The following is a 17841-nucleotide window of genomic DNA, read 5'->3' as shown; positions in this document are numbered from 1 at the left end:
CCTTGTGGGCTATGGTCCATGGGGTCACAAGACAGTCAGACATGACTTAGAGACTAACCACCAACAACAACATAGCACCACCCAGGCCCTGAAGGGGTCTATCTGGTACTATATAAGGACGGATAAGAGGGCTGGACTTACCTTATGGACCCCTTCGTTTCTTCTGTCCTAGTTCCTGGGTTTTGAGCAGCTTAGACCAGTTGCTTACCTGGGTTCCCTTTTGTTGTCACTATATGCTCAGAAATACTGGCTTCCTCCCTACTTCTAGACCTGGACGAAATATTATACCATAGGACATGGAATCTACTTCCTAAGTGACTTTCTGAAGGATCTGGAAATATTTTCTAACAGATTGTTTTGGTTCTGAAATAGACTGCTTTAGGAAAATTAGTGGTGGAGATAGATGAGTTAGAAATCAAGAAGAGTGTGTTTTCTTAGAAAAATGTAACACATGCATTTTTAAACAAAAATATAGCATAAATATACAGTTCACTTTACTTATTTGTGGTAGTTATATTCTATAAAGTTGCCATGAACTCTGAATCGGTGAATACCGAACCACTGATTCTAGTGAAAATACACTGTTAGATTTCTGCAAGCCAAAAATATCACTTGCATCACACAGGTTCATTTGTCAACATCCTTATAAAAACAAGCCAAAAGTCATCGGTGTTGAACACCTGCTCTTTACACAAGCCTTTTCCTGTATAATACATAGCAGATATTTTAAAAAATTCTTTAACATAATATTATAAATCAACTGTACATCTTTAAAAATTCTTCCCCAAATCCCTGATATGCAGAAACTGCCTCACCTGCAAGTTCGACATTTTCCACCCTGTAACACTATATCACAATATCACACTATAACTAGTTTGAAATGTGCAAACTAGTTACCATGAGTTTCTTTGATTTTCAGCCTCACAACAATGCTGTCCACTATACTTTAAAAAAATCAGCCCTTAAGACTGAACCACATCTCTAAAAATGACCCAATTTCATTCCATTTATGGCTGTCATACAGAGTGAAGTAAGTCAGAAAGAGAAAAACAGATATTGTTGCGAGGCGAGAGTAGGCCTTCCTACTTGGTAAGATTATTAGGCCACCTGGATACAACCAATTAGCTTTCGCTTAACACTGACCGCTGTTTGCCAGTTAGGACCAATTAGCTTTCACTTAATACTGACCACTGTTTGCCAATTAGGAAATTAGGAATGGGGCGGAAACCCCCAGGAAAGTCCTGCGCGCGCGCGAAAGTTTTGACCAATGAAATTGCTTTGCAAACGTGTAACCAATCCGCTTCTCACCCTATAAATTTGTGTAACAGCTTGAGCTCGGGGCTCTCTGACCCGCACCACTGCGTTGGTTACTGCAGAGAGTCCTGGCTCGAGTCAGTAATAAACTTCCCTTTCTGCGAGTTGCATTGTCTTGGAGGCCTTCTCTATTCCCGCTCGGGGATTCGGACATCGGGCATAACAATTGTATATTAATATATGTGCATATAGTTTAGAAAAATGGTACAGATGAACCTAGTTCCAGACAGAGGATAAGATTGTTGGATGGCATCACTGACTCGATGGACATGGGTTTGGGTGGACTCTGGGAGCGGGTGATGGACAGGCAGGCCTGGCCTGCTGCGGTTCATGGGGTCGCAAAGAGTTGGACACGACTGAGTGACTGAACTGAACCTAGTTCCAGGGCAGGAATAGAGGCATGGGTGTGGAGAGCAGACGTGTGGCCACAGGGTGAGAAGGGGAGGGTGGGATGAATTGGGTGATTGCATTTGACGTAAATACACTACTATGTGTAAAATAGACAGCTAGTGAGAACCTGTGGTATATAGCACAGGAACTTGGCTCGGTGCTCTGTGATGACCTAGTGGGTGGGATGGAGAGGGTGGGAGTGAAGTCCAAAAGGGATACATGTATATGGAAAGGTAATTTGCTTTGTTGTACGGCAGAAGCTAGCACAATATTGTAAAGCAATTATACTCTAATAAAAAATACCAATAATTGACCCTTGGCCTAGAACTTCTGATATTTGGGATGCTAGTTAGAATGAAAGACAATCTATCATTTAACTTCGACTCGAGTTGGTGAAATGGATGAGACATGGGTTTGACCAGCACTATAGCCATCAACCAGAGGTGGCAACTGACCATCTGAAGTTTGGCTTAGCTGAACTGAGATGTCCTTTGAGCATAAAATGCACAATGGATTCTGAAGATGGAATAACAAAAAGTGAATTTAAACTATTTCGTTAAGATCTTTTAGACGAAGTTTGTGTTGTCAGTGTAAATACCTTTTGAAGTTGTAACATTTTGCCGATTAAAATTATTTTGACTTGTTTAGAAACAAATCAGCCCTCATCTCATGAATCCACAAATTTCACCATTGTGCAGCTTTTCTATGGTTTCGTCATATACTGTGGGTTTCAGCTTAGCACTCTCTGAAGCAGCCTCATGTACAGATCAGCAAATTTCCTCTTCCTTTTTCTGGATGTACAAGGTTTTTGATTCATTATCATTGAACTCATGGACACAACACTATAGCTTATGCCTGACAAGGCTCATCTCACTTATACATTTTCTCCATAAGGCACATTACAGCCTTCTTGGGCCCAGGAACACTGATCAGGACTTCAGCACTACTTTGGGGGCCACAGAAATGTTAATTTTTACACATGTATGACTCAAGATATAGCAGAATATTTTAAGGCCAATCAAATAATAAACATACTGTGTTAACTCATGCAAAAATTTCACAACAAATATTTCATTTTAGAGTACTATGCTAGGTAGATACTTAGTTACAACTATATCATATAACAGTATAGTAGGGACATCAGAATTTGTCAAGGAATCTATTGACTTGGGATAGTTCATGGGATTATCATGCTATTGTGTGTCACTCAAGGTAAGGAAGCCATCAATAGGGGATTAGCATTAGTACAAAAACTAGAAAGAAAACAAGTAGACAAATTTTCCTGAAAAAATTTTTATAGGCAGTATTATTGCAACTCAGTAGCTTACAACCCACCGATATATGGATCTGGAGGAGTCCATGTAATTCAGGAGGAGATTGTTTATATGCAATAGAAGGGAGTTTATTGATAACACCTAATCTGTGACTTCCCAAGGGATCTGGATCTACAAATCAAGAGAGAAGATCTCCTTAGTAAACTGCAATCCATATTTACTCAAATAATTCCCTTCAGTCTAGAGAGGGGTGAAAGGAGATTTCTGTGTCCTGGTCCATTGCTATCACTAAATATTTGTCAAAATTTAATACACAAAAAGTTTTCATAATTCTAAAATTATACAGATATGTTTAAATTTGGAACATTCAACGTGCATAAAGAGAGGTGATACTAAGTTAAATATGGTTTGAAGTTACAAACATATTTAACAAGGGCATAATTTTTGAACTTTAATTTACAAAGTGGTTCTGTACTACAGCCCAGTTTTGGACATGATCCAGTCTCGATAATGGGTCACTCGAGTGTAGACTCCAGGCTTGTTTGGAAGGGCACACTCATCTCCCCAGCTTACAATACCAGCAAGGAACCAAGTGCCTTTATTATCTGCACCAACCAGAGGTCCACCAGAGTCACCCTAGAGAGAAAAGGATATATATATAATGACTACAATTTAAGTATGAATATTGCTAATTTTTTTCTCCTGTAGTAAAGACAGGAGAAACAGAAGGAAAAAAGCTAAATATTTCAATATTAAAATGATTCTAGTCAAGAACACTTTTTGATTTTATAATCATGTATTTAAATCAAAGACATCAATATATGTCTTTGGATACAACCATATAATACTAAGAAATACATTTGAAAATTTTCAACTCAATTATTACCCAGAAAAGATAGTTAAGATATTCTTGCTTATATCATCATCAGTATGCCGAAGAATTCTCTGATTATCTCCCCAAACCCTCTCATTTTCACACAGATGTTGAAAAAGAAGTAGTTTATATTTACTACCAGCACTGGGCTATTGCTTTTCCAACCTTGGGGAAACACCTGGATGGCCTCCACTTTTGAAATGTTATTACCAGCATTATACTTGCAGTTTTTTCACTCTATTCCTTTTCAGCCTACATCTGCTCTTCAGCGTCTTGAGAAAGCTAATTTTTGACTCCTCCCTTTTCTCCTAGTGTATTAACTTACCTCCTACTTTCTATCTTTCATTATGTGACTATAGTGCATGAGTTATCCATACCACTACTCTGCCAACAAGATTCTTAACTTCTTACCCTCCTCCCCACTACAATCTGGGCCAACCATACACTGTGAAAGAAAATCTCGTTACAAATTTACATCCTTAAACCAACACCTCCTCCCCTTTAGTTAGGGGTCCCAAGACATATTTCATTCTCATTGTTAAGAAGAGCCAGTAAAAACTCCTCATTTCATAATTTAAAAAAGTTATTATTTATTTTTCAGTTGTGTAAAATACACATAAAATTACCACTTTAACCATTTTAAGTATGCAATTCAATGGCATTAAGTACATTCATATTGTGTGATCATCATCACCACCCATCTCCAGAACTTTTTTCATCTTGGACAACTGAAACTACATCCAGCATTGAATGGTTACTCCTCATTGTCCCCTTTCTCCAGGTCCTGGCAATCACCATTCTACTTTCTGTCTCTATGAATCTAACTATTTCAAGTGCCTCATATGAATGGAGTTGTATAGTATTTGTACTTCTGCGACTGGCTTATTTCACTTAGCATAATGTCTTAAGTTTCATCCATGTTGTAGAGTGTCTCAGAATTTTCGTCTTTTTAAGGTGGAATAATATGTAATTTTATGCATATATCACATTTTGTTTATCAATTTTTCCATCAATGGAAAGTTGTGTTGCTTCAGACTTTTGGCCCTTGTGAATAATGCTTCTATGAATAAGGATATACAAATATCTGTATTCCTGCTTTTAATTCTTTTGGGTGAATACTGGGAAATGGAAATGCTGGAATGTATGGTTCATCTATTTTTATTTGTTTTTGAAAAATTATTACCATGCTGCTTTCCATATAGGCTCACCATTTTATGTTCACACCAGCAACATACAAGGTTCATTTCAGAATTTTTAAAAATTTGATTTTCTCACTTGGAACCTAGTATTTTACTTAGTTTCAAATTGATGGAATAAGTAGAGAGCAACAGGTAGCAATCTCTCCATTTCTTGTCCTTGTCCTTGTCCCTTTTGATTTCCCAGCTCACCTACATCAGCCCACATCTATGTTTACTCTCCTTTTCAGGCAAATGGATGTATTTGGTTCTTTCCAGGGTTAATCCCCTCATCTCTTCTTTGAATCAAGAACTTTGTTTTATCAGTAATTGTTCTGTGTATTTTTTTCCACTATGTCTTCATTTCCTTCACTGCCTTTTCTCTGTAGGCATATATAGTTTTTTGTATGCTTGTTTTGGTTTGTCTACCTGAAAAAAATCACAATATTTCTGGATTTTAAAAGCTCTTCTATTGTTCTAATTATCTTCCTTTCATAAAATGGGACTTAACGTAGTAATAGTGTTAGTTGGTCAGTCATGTCCAACTCTTTGCAACCTCATGGACTGTAGTCTACTAGGCTCCTCTCTCTATGGGATTTCCCAGGCAAAAATACTGGAGTGGGTTGCCATTTCCTTCTCCAGGGGATCTTCCAGGATTGAACCCAGGTCTCCTGCATTGCAGGCAGATTCTTTACCATCGAGCCACTGGGAAGCCCAAACTTAATGTAGTAGTCTATACTGAAGTTTCCAGTTTCTCATTCTTTTCTTCACTCCTTTTTTTAAAATTGAGTTATAATTAACATACAATATTATGTTATTTTCAGGTATATAAAATAGTAATTTGATCTTTTATATTGAATATATTATGAACTGACCACCATGATAAGTCCAGGTATCATTGTCACCATGCAAAGTTGTTGCAGTGTTATTGACATATTTCTATGTTCTACTTCATTATTTAATTTACAGTTGGAATTTTGTACCCCTTAATTCTCTTTGCTTATTTCATCTGCCCCCCTACTCCTTCCCCTCTGGTAGCCACTAGATTCTTTTCTGTTCCTATAAGTCTGTTTCCTTTTGTTTTTCAGATTTCACATATAAGTGAAATCATATAGTAACTGTTACTCTGTCTTGCTTGTTTCAGTTAGCACAATACCCTTCAGGTCCATCCATGTTGCTGCAGATGGCAAGATTTCACTCTTTTGTATGGCTGAATCATATACCATTGTGTGTCTCTGTGTGTGTGTGTGTGTGTATACACCACATCTTCTATACATTCACTTATCAATGGACACTTAGGAAGCTTCCATATAATAAAGTAGTTATATTTTTAATTTCTTGAGGAACTTCCAACTGTCATCGGTAACAGTTGCACCAATTCACATTCCCATCAACAGTGTACAAGAATTCCCTTTTTTTTTGGCAATCACCAACACTTGTATCTTCTTTTTCATAACTGCTATTTTAACAGGTGTGAGGTGATATCTCATTGTAGCTTTGATTTGCACATCTCTGATAATTAATGATGTTGAGCATCTTTTCATGTGGCAAGGATAGTAGGCAATGGGGGAAAGGCACCCTCTTTAATAAATGGTGATTGGGCTTACTTTGTGTCTCAACTGGTAAAGAATCTGCCTGCCATGTGGATTTTTAGTTTGATCCCTGAGTTGGGAAGATCGCCTAGAGAAGGGAAAGGCTACCCACTCCACTATTCTGGCCTGGAGAATTCGCAAAGAGTCAGACACGACTGAGTGACTTTCACTTTCACTTTCAGGAAAACTGGACAGTTACATGCAAAAGAATGAAACTGAACCATTTTCTTATACCACATACAAAAATACACTCAAAATGGATTAAAGATTTAAATATAAGACCCGAAATCATAAAACTCCTAGAAGAAAATGTAAGCAGTAACCACTTTTACATTGGTTTTAGCAATACCTTTTTTGGATGTCTTCTCAGGCAAGAGTAGCAAACGAAAAAATAAATGAGACTATATTAAACTAATACTCTTATACAACTTACTCAATCTTTTATTCAATTGGTAGAAAAATTCAAAATGGTTTTTCTACCAATGCAGTTTTCCAAACTTTACCAGTAAACAATTGTCGAATTTGATAGACACTTTCCAGCAGTTAACTTGACCTGATGTTATGTGTTAACATCACATAACATACTATTAACCATCCCCTTTTTTTCTGATCCCTGGGCTCTGGTGAGATCAATTTCTTGTGCTTTTCAGTTTTTCTGATCATTCTTATCTCTTACTGTTAGCCCTTTCAAAGCATGTATACCTGAGTTCTGTTACTTAGCTGCTTCTTATTTTATACACTGAGTTATTGAATCCATGCTCATGAATATAACTATTGTCCAGAAGACAATGACTTTTAGGTATATCTCTGGAGCCAGAACTCTTTCCTGAGCTCAAGATTTTTATTTACAATGATATATTGGACATATGTACCTGGATATTCCATAGGCACCTCATATTTTGCAAACCCCAAATGGAACTTTTACCCTCCTCAACCTGCCTCTGTATCACATGCACCATCTCTCCAGTGGCGCTAAGCTTTCCTTATAGTCCAACTCCCACATCCATACATGACTACTGGAAAAACCATAGCTTTGACTAGACGGACAATTGTTAGCAAAGTAACGTCTCTGCTTTTTAATATGCTGTCTAGGTTGGTCATACCTTTTCTTCCAAGGAAAAAGCGTCTTTTAATTTCATGGCTGCAGTCACCATCTGCAGTGATTTTGGAGCCCAAAAAAATAAAGTCTGACAATGTTTCCATTGTTTCCCCATCTATTTGCCATGAAGTGATGGGACTGGATGCCATGATCTTAGTTTTCTGAATGTTAAGCTTTAAGCCAACTTTTTCACTTTCCTCTTTCACTTTCATCAAGAGGCTCTTTAGTTTTTCTTCACTTTCTGCCTTAAGGGTGGTGTCATCTGCATATCTGAGGTTATTAATATTTCTCCCGGCAATATTGATTCCAGCTTGTGCTTCCTCTAGCCCAGTGTTTCTCACGATGTACTCTGCATATAAGTTAAATAAGCAGGATCACAATATACAGCCTTGACTACTCCTTTCCCAATTTGGAACCAGTCTGTTGTTCCATGTCCAGTTCTAACTGTTGCTTCCTGACCTGCATACAGATTTCTCAAGAGGCATGTCAGGTGGTCTGGTATTCCCATTTCTTTCAGAATTTTCCACAGTTTGTTGTGATCCACACAGTCAAAGACTTTGGCATACTAAATAAAGCAGAAGTAGATATTTTTCTGGAACTCTCTTGCATTTTTGTTGATCCAGCGGATGTTGGCAATTTGATCTCTGGTTCCTCTGCCTTTTCTAAATCCAGCTTGAACACCTGGAAGTTTACAGTTCACATATTGCTGAATTTTGTGCATTATGTTACTAGCATGTGAGATGAGTACAATTGTGTGGTTGTTTGAACATTCTTTGGCATTGCCTTTCTTTGGGATTGGAATGAAAACTGGCCTTTTCCAGTCCTGTGGCCACTGCTGAGTTTTCCATATTTACTGGCATATTGAGTGAAGCACTTTCACAGCATCATCTTTTAGGGTTTGAAATAGCTCAACGGGAATTCCATCACCTCCACTAGCTTTGTTTGTAGTGATGCCTCCTAAGATTCACTTGACTTCACATTCCAGGATGTCTGGCTCTAGGTGAGTGATCACACCATCATGATTATCTGGGTCATGAAGATCTTTTTAGTACAGTTTTTCTGTGTATTCTTGCCACCTCTTCTTAATATCTTTTGCTTCTGTTAAGTCCATACCATTTCTGTCCTTTTTTGTGTCCATCTTTGCATGAAATGTTCCCTTGGTATATCTAATTTCCTTGAAGAGATCTCTAGTCTTTCCCAGTCTAATGTTTTCCTCTATTTTACTGCACTGATCACTGAGGAAGGCTTTCTTATCTCTCCTTGCTATTCTTTGGAACTCTACATTCAAATGGGTATATCTTTCCTTTCCTCCTTTGCCTTTCGCTTATCTTCTTTTCACAGCTATTTGTAAGGCATCCTCAGACAACCATTTTGCCTTTATACATTTCTTTTTTTGCGGGATGGTCTTGATCACTGTTTCCTGTACAATGTCACGAACCTTCATCCATAGTTCTTCAGGCAATCTGTCTATCAGATCTAATCCCTTGAATCTATTTGTCACTTCCACTGTATAACTGTAAGGGATTTAATTTAGGTCATACCTGAATGGTCTAGTGGTTTTCCCTCCTTTCTTCAATTTAAGTCTGATTTTGGCAATAAAGTGTTCGTGATCTGAGCCACAGTTAGCTCCTGGTCTTGCTTTGCTGACTGTATAGAGCTTCTCCATTTTTGGCTGCAAAGAATATAATCAATCTGATTTTGGTATTGACCATCTGGCAATGTCCATGTGTGGAGTCTTCTCTTGTGTTGTTGGAAGAGGGTGTTTGCTATGACCAGTGCATTCTCTTAGCAGAACACTATTAGCCTTTGCCCTGCTTCATTCTGTACTCCAAGGCCAAATTTGCCCATTACTCTTGACTTCCTACTTTTGCATTCCAGTCTCCTATAATGAAAATGACATCTTTTTGGGGTATTAGTTCTAAAAGTTCTTGTAAGCAAAACACTACAAGAATGCAAACCACTTCAGTATTCTTGCCTTGAGAACCTCATGAACAGTGGATCATATATAAAAGCAAGTAAGGCAAATAGATTGCTTTGTGTTCAGAGATTGAGATGGGTGTGGGGGAATCAAAAGATGATGAAATCATTGATGGTGCTGTCAATGGAGTGGTTGAAATAATAAAACATGGATTCTAGGCTGCACCAATTTAGAAGAGAGTCATGGGGTTGAGGGTGATGGACTGGGAGAAACCTGAGTGAAACAGAATTTAAGTTTGTAATGACTTTGAAGAGTAAGTTTAATGGGACAGTTGGGAAGATGGGAATAAGTAATAAGAAATGATAATTATGTATTACAAGTTCTTGTTTGCATGTCATCTAGCTCCTAGAGTGCAAGAATAATGAGTAAATTGAATGAATAGGATAAGGATCCTTTTGGATTTATCAGTGATTCTGCCTGCCTAGATAACTACAGTAGTATTTTTGTTGGTTCTAGAACTATTGCTTATAAACAGCATCAGAAGTATTTGAAGGATATTAAGCATATGGAAAGGAAGCTTGGTGCAGCATTCAAACTAGAGGCTGTGGAATCTAATTTCCTGAACTTAATCTCAGTTTTGTCATTTAACACCTGTGTTAGTTTAGACATTACTTGATCTCTTTGTCTCAGTCTCTTCATTTGAGAAACAGGGTTTATAATAGTAAAGGAAACAGATTTCTCTTTTGTCACAAGATTGTCATAACCCAACTAAATTATTTTTAAAGAGCTTAAAACAGTGGCTAGCTCATGAAGAATCTATATAAATGTTAAATAAATCAAATATTTAAGGTGTTGGAGCCAGCCTAAATCAAAAATCTCTAAATCCTTAGTCCTGTTGTCAGATCCAGTTGTATTTCCCAGTGAAAGAGGACCAGCTGAACTAAAGTTACCAATATTCAGTTGCATCTCTTCATTGCTTATTTGAACTTGATTCTCATCCCCTTTCAGTAAGGGTTATTTAGCCTTTTAATACTTTAATGAGACCTATTATTATATATAAGACGTATAATTTTAATCAGCTACTTTGGCTATAATACATACTTCAGTCCTTAAAGATTATCAGTCTTTTGAGACCATTGAACAGATTAATTGGAAATTAAAAACCATACAAAAAAATCTGTTTGAAAATAGAATAAGCAGATTTACCTGGCAGGCATCGACACTTCCTTCCAGAAACCCAGCGCACAACATCCCAGGTGTGATCGCACCGTCATATACCACTCTCCTGTTGCAGGTCTTGTTATCAATAATCTTCACTAATCCCTTTTGGAGTATATTAGGACTTGTTCCTAGGGGAAAAATTATATAACTTTTTCTAAAGTCAATATTAATCTTCCTGGCTAGGTTATTAGTAGCTAACACTGTGTACAATTTCAAAATCAATGTAAAACATATGTTTTATTTAAACTTGTATTTGTGTGCTTTCTTATCAACAAGGAAATAATGTTATGAACACACCCAGCTACTGTTAAAAATGACCATATTTAGAAATACTGTGTCCATCCATGTTGATGGAATTTTTTTTACTTTTGAATTGTTTTGGAAGTTTATATTTATTACACATATACTTTAGAAAACAAAATGAAAAATTCATACTCCAGAAATATATATTTTGTGATCATTTTCAGATTTTCTGCTATTTGTTACTATAATCCTATCTTGGAATTTGGGGTTTATTTTTTCTGCTTTTAAATGCATTTTTGAACACAAACACAACACGCTTACATTATTAGGCTCATGTAAATGCACACGTTTGAATGGTCTTTGCTCAAGTATTGCTTTGTCACAGAAGGCCATTCATTTTACCCCATCAAAAATGTCCAAACTTCTGTGGTGCTTACTTTTTCTATGGTACTTACCTACAGAAAATATGCTGTATAATATTATTTATTATATCTCATGATTATTGTCTGTCTTCTTTTGCCAAGAATGTGAGCTTTGTAAGTGCAGGAAATATTTGCCTATTTTAGTTACTAATATATCTAAATGACTCAGGAAAGTACTTGGAATAAAGGTTGTGATCAAAATAAACATTTATTGAATGAGTAAATGAATAAATGAAATGGAGGTGAATGAATTGCTTATTACTTGAATAAGCAATTCATTCAAATATTACATTTCTGTAAAAACTGCCATTGTTAAGGGAAGTGAAGTTACATAAAAAAATGCTATGAAATTGTATTTTCTATATGAATGTCATTGAGGTTGGTTTTTTAATCTCCTTTAAAATGACCTAGAGAGAGTACTTCTCAGGTTTAGCTGTGATTCTGAGTATTTTTTTTAAAACTCCTAAAACCCAAACCATATAATGAAAGAAGTTTAGGAACTCACCATCAGACTGTAATGTTCCCCATCCAGTGACCACCACATCAGAATTGTGTGGGAATGCATAAGAAGTTTCTGGAAGACATGCTCTTCGGATATTGCTTGTATATAGTACTGGTGAAGACAGACGCACGACAGCAATGTCATTGTTGTGTGAGGGGTAGTGGTAGTTTTCATGAATTATAATATCCTTGACACTTCGCTGTATATGTGGGTCACTTAAAAGGAGCCCGAAACTAACATTCCATTGTTTGGGATCCCTGGCCCTAGAGAGAACAGATTTATTTATTAGAAGTCCTATATATTGGAGTTGTAGGAACTAATCTTATACTTGCAAAAATAAATAGATAAATTTTGAATTCCATAGGGCATATAAATATACAAAAGCAAAGTTGTATGTAAGAAAAAAAGTTAAAATAATGATAGCATGAATAGATTTTGAATAATAAGCTCTATTTTAAAAGGTAACTCATAGAAACTACATTTTATTTTTTTTTGTACAGAAAAGACTCAGGAGGATTTCGAAAGATAAATATAACAATACAAGATAAATAAGATTTAATAAATAGTGTGCAAGGATATGAGACAGAGTAAATTTATGGAAATTAAGGATATAGTCAAAATTCTCCTTTATAATCATTAAAAACTATAAATAGAAAGATAATTCTGATTTTTGCTATTACTTGTTAATCAAGGGTTGTATTCAATACATTAAGCACTGAAAAATAGTGCTGCTGGGACACTTTACAACTCTCAAGTCTGAGAGGAATTTTTGTTTGTTTATAAAACCAGTAAGTGTTACGTAAAGTCAACAGAAATTGGTGACACGAACCCTCAAACAAAAGGGTAAAAAACTTTTAGGTATAAAAAAGCAAACTTTTGGTATAATAATATATCCTTTAAAGAAATAATCATTTCAAACAGAGATATGTATGGAAGTTTGCAGAAGGGACTAAAATACTTATAAACTGAGCGACTGAACTGAACTGAACTGAAGTAAATTAGACCTAATGTAATAGATGAGAAAGAAACAGAAGGTCTGTATTCAATTTGGGCTTTATAGTTTCCTTATGAAATTGAATTAATTTATGAAATTTGAATTAATTTATGAAATTTGAATTAATCTCCTTATGAAATTGATTCACCTTACTGACTCTCAACTGAGAGCTATTTTGTCTTCCAAGAGACATTTGCTAATGTCTGGAGAGGTTTTTGGTTGTCAGTCTTGAGGGGATGCTACCGACATTAGGTGTCTAGAGGACAGGGATGCTCGAAAGCATTCTATAATGCACAGGATAGCTCCCCACAACAAAGAATTATTTGGTCCAAAATGTGCCGCTGTTGATAACATTGCTAAGTCTGAATATATCTTTTTTTTTTTTAAAAAAAAACTCATAATTCATATCTCACAATACTGGACAGTTGGAAGCATAGTTATATGGCTGTATTCTTGAAAGATACCTATCAGACTTTTAGGTACTTGAGTGAATTTGAGAACTTTATGTGGTCCAGAGCTTACTTTACGAAACAGTGAGCAGCAGTGAGAAGCCAGCTGTTACTAATCAGAGTGGCCCCACATCGGTGGACATTTTTCTGTTGAAGACTAGCTTGCCAGGGCCATTCTCCTTCCTCAGCATCCATGCCCCCGGCTATCTTGTTGCCAGAGCGAGTAATTTTGCGATGTCCACAACCTGCCCCAAAATGGAGTCATTAGCACATAATGATATCGATACCACTTATGCATGCCTTCTTAAACAATCTACCTTTCTACAAATAAGCCACTATTAACTTTTAATTGAGAAAAAACACAGTCTTGGAGATGTTAATCCTAATTTGCTGATGTCATGAGATTTCCTGAAAATTCATTCAAAACAGATGGACATCTTTCTCCCCCATCCTCATCCCCTTTGTGTGTGTGTATGTCCTTGCTATGACCTCCTGAAAGAGGTAGGTGGAATTAAATGATTAAATTTGGAATAATTGTAAAACAAATTACAAAGTTGCATGGAAAAATGTGTGCTTTTAAAATTTGTGAACAGTTGTTTAAAGCAATGATTGCTAGGAAGCATTCATAAGAAAATGTGAATGAATGTGAATGAGATACTGATGAGAGAGTAGACAGAAATGTGTTTTACTCGGATAAAAGGAATAATACATGAAGAGAATTAACCCTTTCCCCAAAGTTATATACTTTCCAGTATCAAGACTGTGCTTTAGCGTCAATTTAGGTCCAGAGAAACTGCTAGACTCTAAAGTCTTTAAAGCAAATCTTCAGTAATAGTATAAACTTCACTATTATCCTACCCGTCTGATCCTGTCTCTGATCCTCTTGTCTTACTCCACTTAAAGCACTGAGCTTGTCCCTTAACAATTTATGGTACCTTTTGCTAGAGATTCTCAGCTTCATTAATAAATATTTCTAGAGTGCAAGAACCATACCTTTAAAAATTATATATATATATATATATATCTCCAGAACCTAATGGAGAGAACTCATCACATAAAAGAAGCTCAAACAAGTTCTCAAATGTTTGTAGAAATGAAGTCTATATAGTGTAATTCATGAGACATCTTAAGATAAAAATATTTGACTACAAAACCCTTTTGTGTATAAGGTTTGTTCATAAGAATTTGGAGAGTAAATAAAACCTGCCAAAATCAATGCAGTGGTCATTGATTAAAGCAGTGGGTCAGCTGGTGTCAGTTTTACATGCTCCTCCCATCCCCAGCAGTAATTTGGCAATATCTGGAAACATTTTTGGTTGCTATAACTGGAAGGAGGCAGTGTTTGGCTATTGCGATCTAGTGGGCAGAGGCCAGGAATGCTGCTAAAAATCCTGTAATGCATGGAACTGTCCTTGAAACAAAAGATTTTCTAGCCCAAAATATTAGTAGTTAAGATTGAAAAGCTCTGAATTAGATAAAGGTATTTGTATCAAGAGTGGGAATATTTAAATTTATTGGAAAGGTTAGATGGTCAATTGTTTCATAGAGATGTTATGCATTATATGTGACAAGATGTATCCTGAGATACTCTTTCCGGAGTGTGGAAAGGATTAGAAACACAGAAGAGGGACATGTAGACTTTTAAAAGGCCTTCACTAGCCTCTTGAAATCTTTAAGCTTACATATTGCTTCTGATTCTAGATTGTTCTCTTTGATGAGACACAAACTTCAGTTTGTTAAGGCATCCTCTTCACAAGCATCATTGAGTTGAATCAGGACATTTGTGGTTGTTATTTTTGAATGAGAGAATCCTCATATTGACTCACTGAGTATGACTCTTTTTTCTTTCCCTCTTTCTTTCCACTCCCTTACCATGGACGCTGCTGAGGATAAAGCAAATAATGCAGAACCTAAAATTACAAGGGTTCCTCCGGATCCTCCCTTCTGTTTGAACAACTCCTAAAGGAAGTTGGCTTTTACTCAACGTCTTTCAGAGGAATGTGAAAACAAAGATGCTCTCTGGGCTAGTAGAACCTCCCCTGGGTGACTCTACTTCCCTGTTTCTGCTCTTACTCAGAATTTTAATCTAATTTACATCCATGTACCAATTTTCATTCCAAGATTTTACTTATTCATAATTGCTTCGGTTAAGCTTTTGGATGCCACCTTTGCAGTATTATCTTGTTATTATCTTTGCAAAATCTTACCTGGCACCTTAGAGCTTTTGTTCTGTCTAAAAAAGTCTTATGGCAAATTTCAAGGATTTAAAGAATACAATAAAGGCTCTCTGGGTGATAGTTTCAGAAACATCAGATAATCTACCAAGCTTTAACAGCCTCTCTACCCTTCTAACTTCTACTCCATCACTTTTTACTACACTTACTTTTGTTTTTTATTGAAGTATAGTTGATTTGCAATGCTGTGTTAATTTTTGCTATATAGCACAGTGATTCAGTTATACATACATACATATATACATATATATATGTATATATATATACATACAGTTATACATACATACATATATGTGTGTGTGTGTATATATATATATATATATATATATATATATCCTTTTTCCATTATGGTTGATCACATGATATTGAATATAGTTCCCTGAGCTATACAGTAGGACACTGTTGTTTATCCTATTACTGCACTTTAATATGTCACTTTATGTCACACGCCACTCTATTCTCTTTTCAACCCTGTTTGATTTTTCTTGCTTCTCCCTTCTCCCCTTTTACTTAAAGTCGAGTTAAAATCTCAGACAAACCAAATCAAATTTGGATATTGACATAGATGGTTGTTCAATGTTCTAGTCGGGGGGATGCACAGATTGGCTGATCTCTTTCTTATCATTGCTTTTATTCCTATGTTGAGTACTTCTCTCTACCAACCTGACAGATTCCTAATTTTGGATTTTGCTCATATCAGTACTGAAGTTTTGAATAGGAATAATTGAGCTTTAAATGTCTTATTAGTTGCTAAATGGTTGTTTCATCAAAATATATCACCGAGGAAAGCAATCTAATACAGATTTGGGTTTAAATATTACCCAGGTTGCTCAGGAATGACCACGCTGTGACTGAAGGATAGCCATTGGGGTTGGTGTCACCTCGCTCTGGAGGGCGATTCCTCTAATCCAGCTGCTACAGTCAACCTCAGGTAAGAGGAGTGCTTCTCCCCGACACTGTGCTCCAGGTTCTAGTAACCTTGGGGATCACGTTTCTTAAAGCGCCTAGCAGAAGAGTGGGAGCAAAAGGCCTTAGCCAGCAAGGAGCTGCTTGTATGTAAGGCAGCTGACTTCTCAGCACACTAATGGACTTGGCTTCCAGGATCAGAATTCCACAGCGAGCTCTTAGGCCTGCAGTTTTCATTGGCAGAATAGAAAATGCAAATAGCTGACATCTTTTGAGTACTCACTAGGAGTGTGTACTCTTTTTAAGTACTGACTTGTACCTCCCCTTATCATCACAATACCTTGGAACTGAAGGTCTGAGAAGTTAAGTAACCCGTGTAAATTCATCCAGTTAGGAAGTGGCAGAACTGGGGCTCAAAACTAATGTGTAGCTACGTTTAGATTCTGAGTTTTTAATTACCACTGCTTAGATCCCCTCTGCCAGTATGGCATGAGATGATGTGTTCCTCATTTTAAATCCGTGGTATCAGTCAATGTAAGACCATCTACAATCACCTTCATACAGTTTTTAAAAGAAGGCTTCCCATTGCCCCTTTATGCATACCACATTAACTCTCAAGTGAAACTTCTTTCTTTTTTTGCCATCTAAGAAATTTTTTACTAGAAAATAACTCTTTATTAATGAACTTACATGTATGGAGAAGATTTTCTGCCATTGGCATTGCAATATCTAAATGTCAAGGGAGAAGAAAATGGACACAGTTAGATTTATGAACACATTTAAAAAATATTAATATTAACTATTTTGCTTTAGAGAACACATTCTATAGGCATAATAATTTTAGTCAGTCTTGACTATGTAATTTCTATTTTCATAGGTTAGCATAGAGAGTAATAAAATCTTAGTATTTATTATTCTGCTTCTAAAAAGACTCTCAAGTTCCCCATTACAAGTTATTTGAGAAAGAAGTCTGGGTCCTCAAAAATACTAAAATATATGAAAAATGGTGATCTTTCACCATATCTTGAATACAAATCACCAAATACTAAATGCATTTAACACTTTTTTTTGGTGCCACTTTGAATGCTCTTGGCCCAATTATCCTGGCCACAGTATGGTTACCAGTTCCATGCAGATTTGGATCTGCTCATCTCAGGAGTAACAAATGACTTTCCCAAATCAGTGCCTAGGACTTTTCAGTTTCTGCTAGAAGGAAACCACTGGACATTCCCAG

At 36.3% G+C, this 17841-nt stretch overlaps 1 protein-coding gene across 1 annotated transcript in view; it reads right to left on the bottom strand.

The window, feature by feature from the left end:
* Window positions 1-3452: 3452 nt before the first annotated feature.
* Window positions 3453-17841, bottom strand: part of LOC122696643 (transmembrane protease serine 11C-like) — a 52925-nt gene continuing 38536 nt past the window's right edge. Inside the window, exons 6-10 of the mRNA XM_043906895.1 lie at window positions 17298-17336; window positions 13541-13712; window positions 12028-12287; window positions 10843-10985; window positions 3453-3614 (exon numbers count right to left, since the gene is read on the bottom strand). Of these exons, the coding sequence (XP_043762830.1) occupies window positions 3453-3614; window positions 10843-10985; window positions 12028-12287; window positions 13541-13712; window positions 17298-17336 (776 nt within the window). The remainder of the gene's footprint in view (window positions 3615-10842; window positions 10986-12027; window positions 12288-13540; window positions 13713-17297; window positions 17337-17841) is intronic.

The sequence above is a fragment of the Cervus elaphus genome, chromosome 6 (assembly GCF_910594005.1).
Source record: "Cervus elaphus chromosome 6, mCerEla1.1, whole genome shotgun sequence".
Classification (NCBI taxonomy): Eukaryota; Metazoa; Chordata; class Mammalia; order Artiodactyla; family Cervidae; genus Cervus; species Cervus elaphus.
The sequence above is the reverse complement of the archived record's forward strand: the minus strand, read 5'-3'. Positions and strand labels throughout refer to the sequence as shown.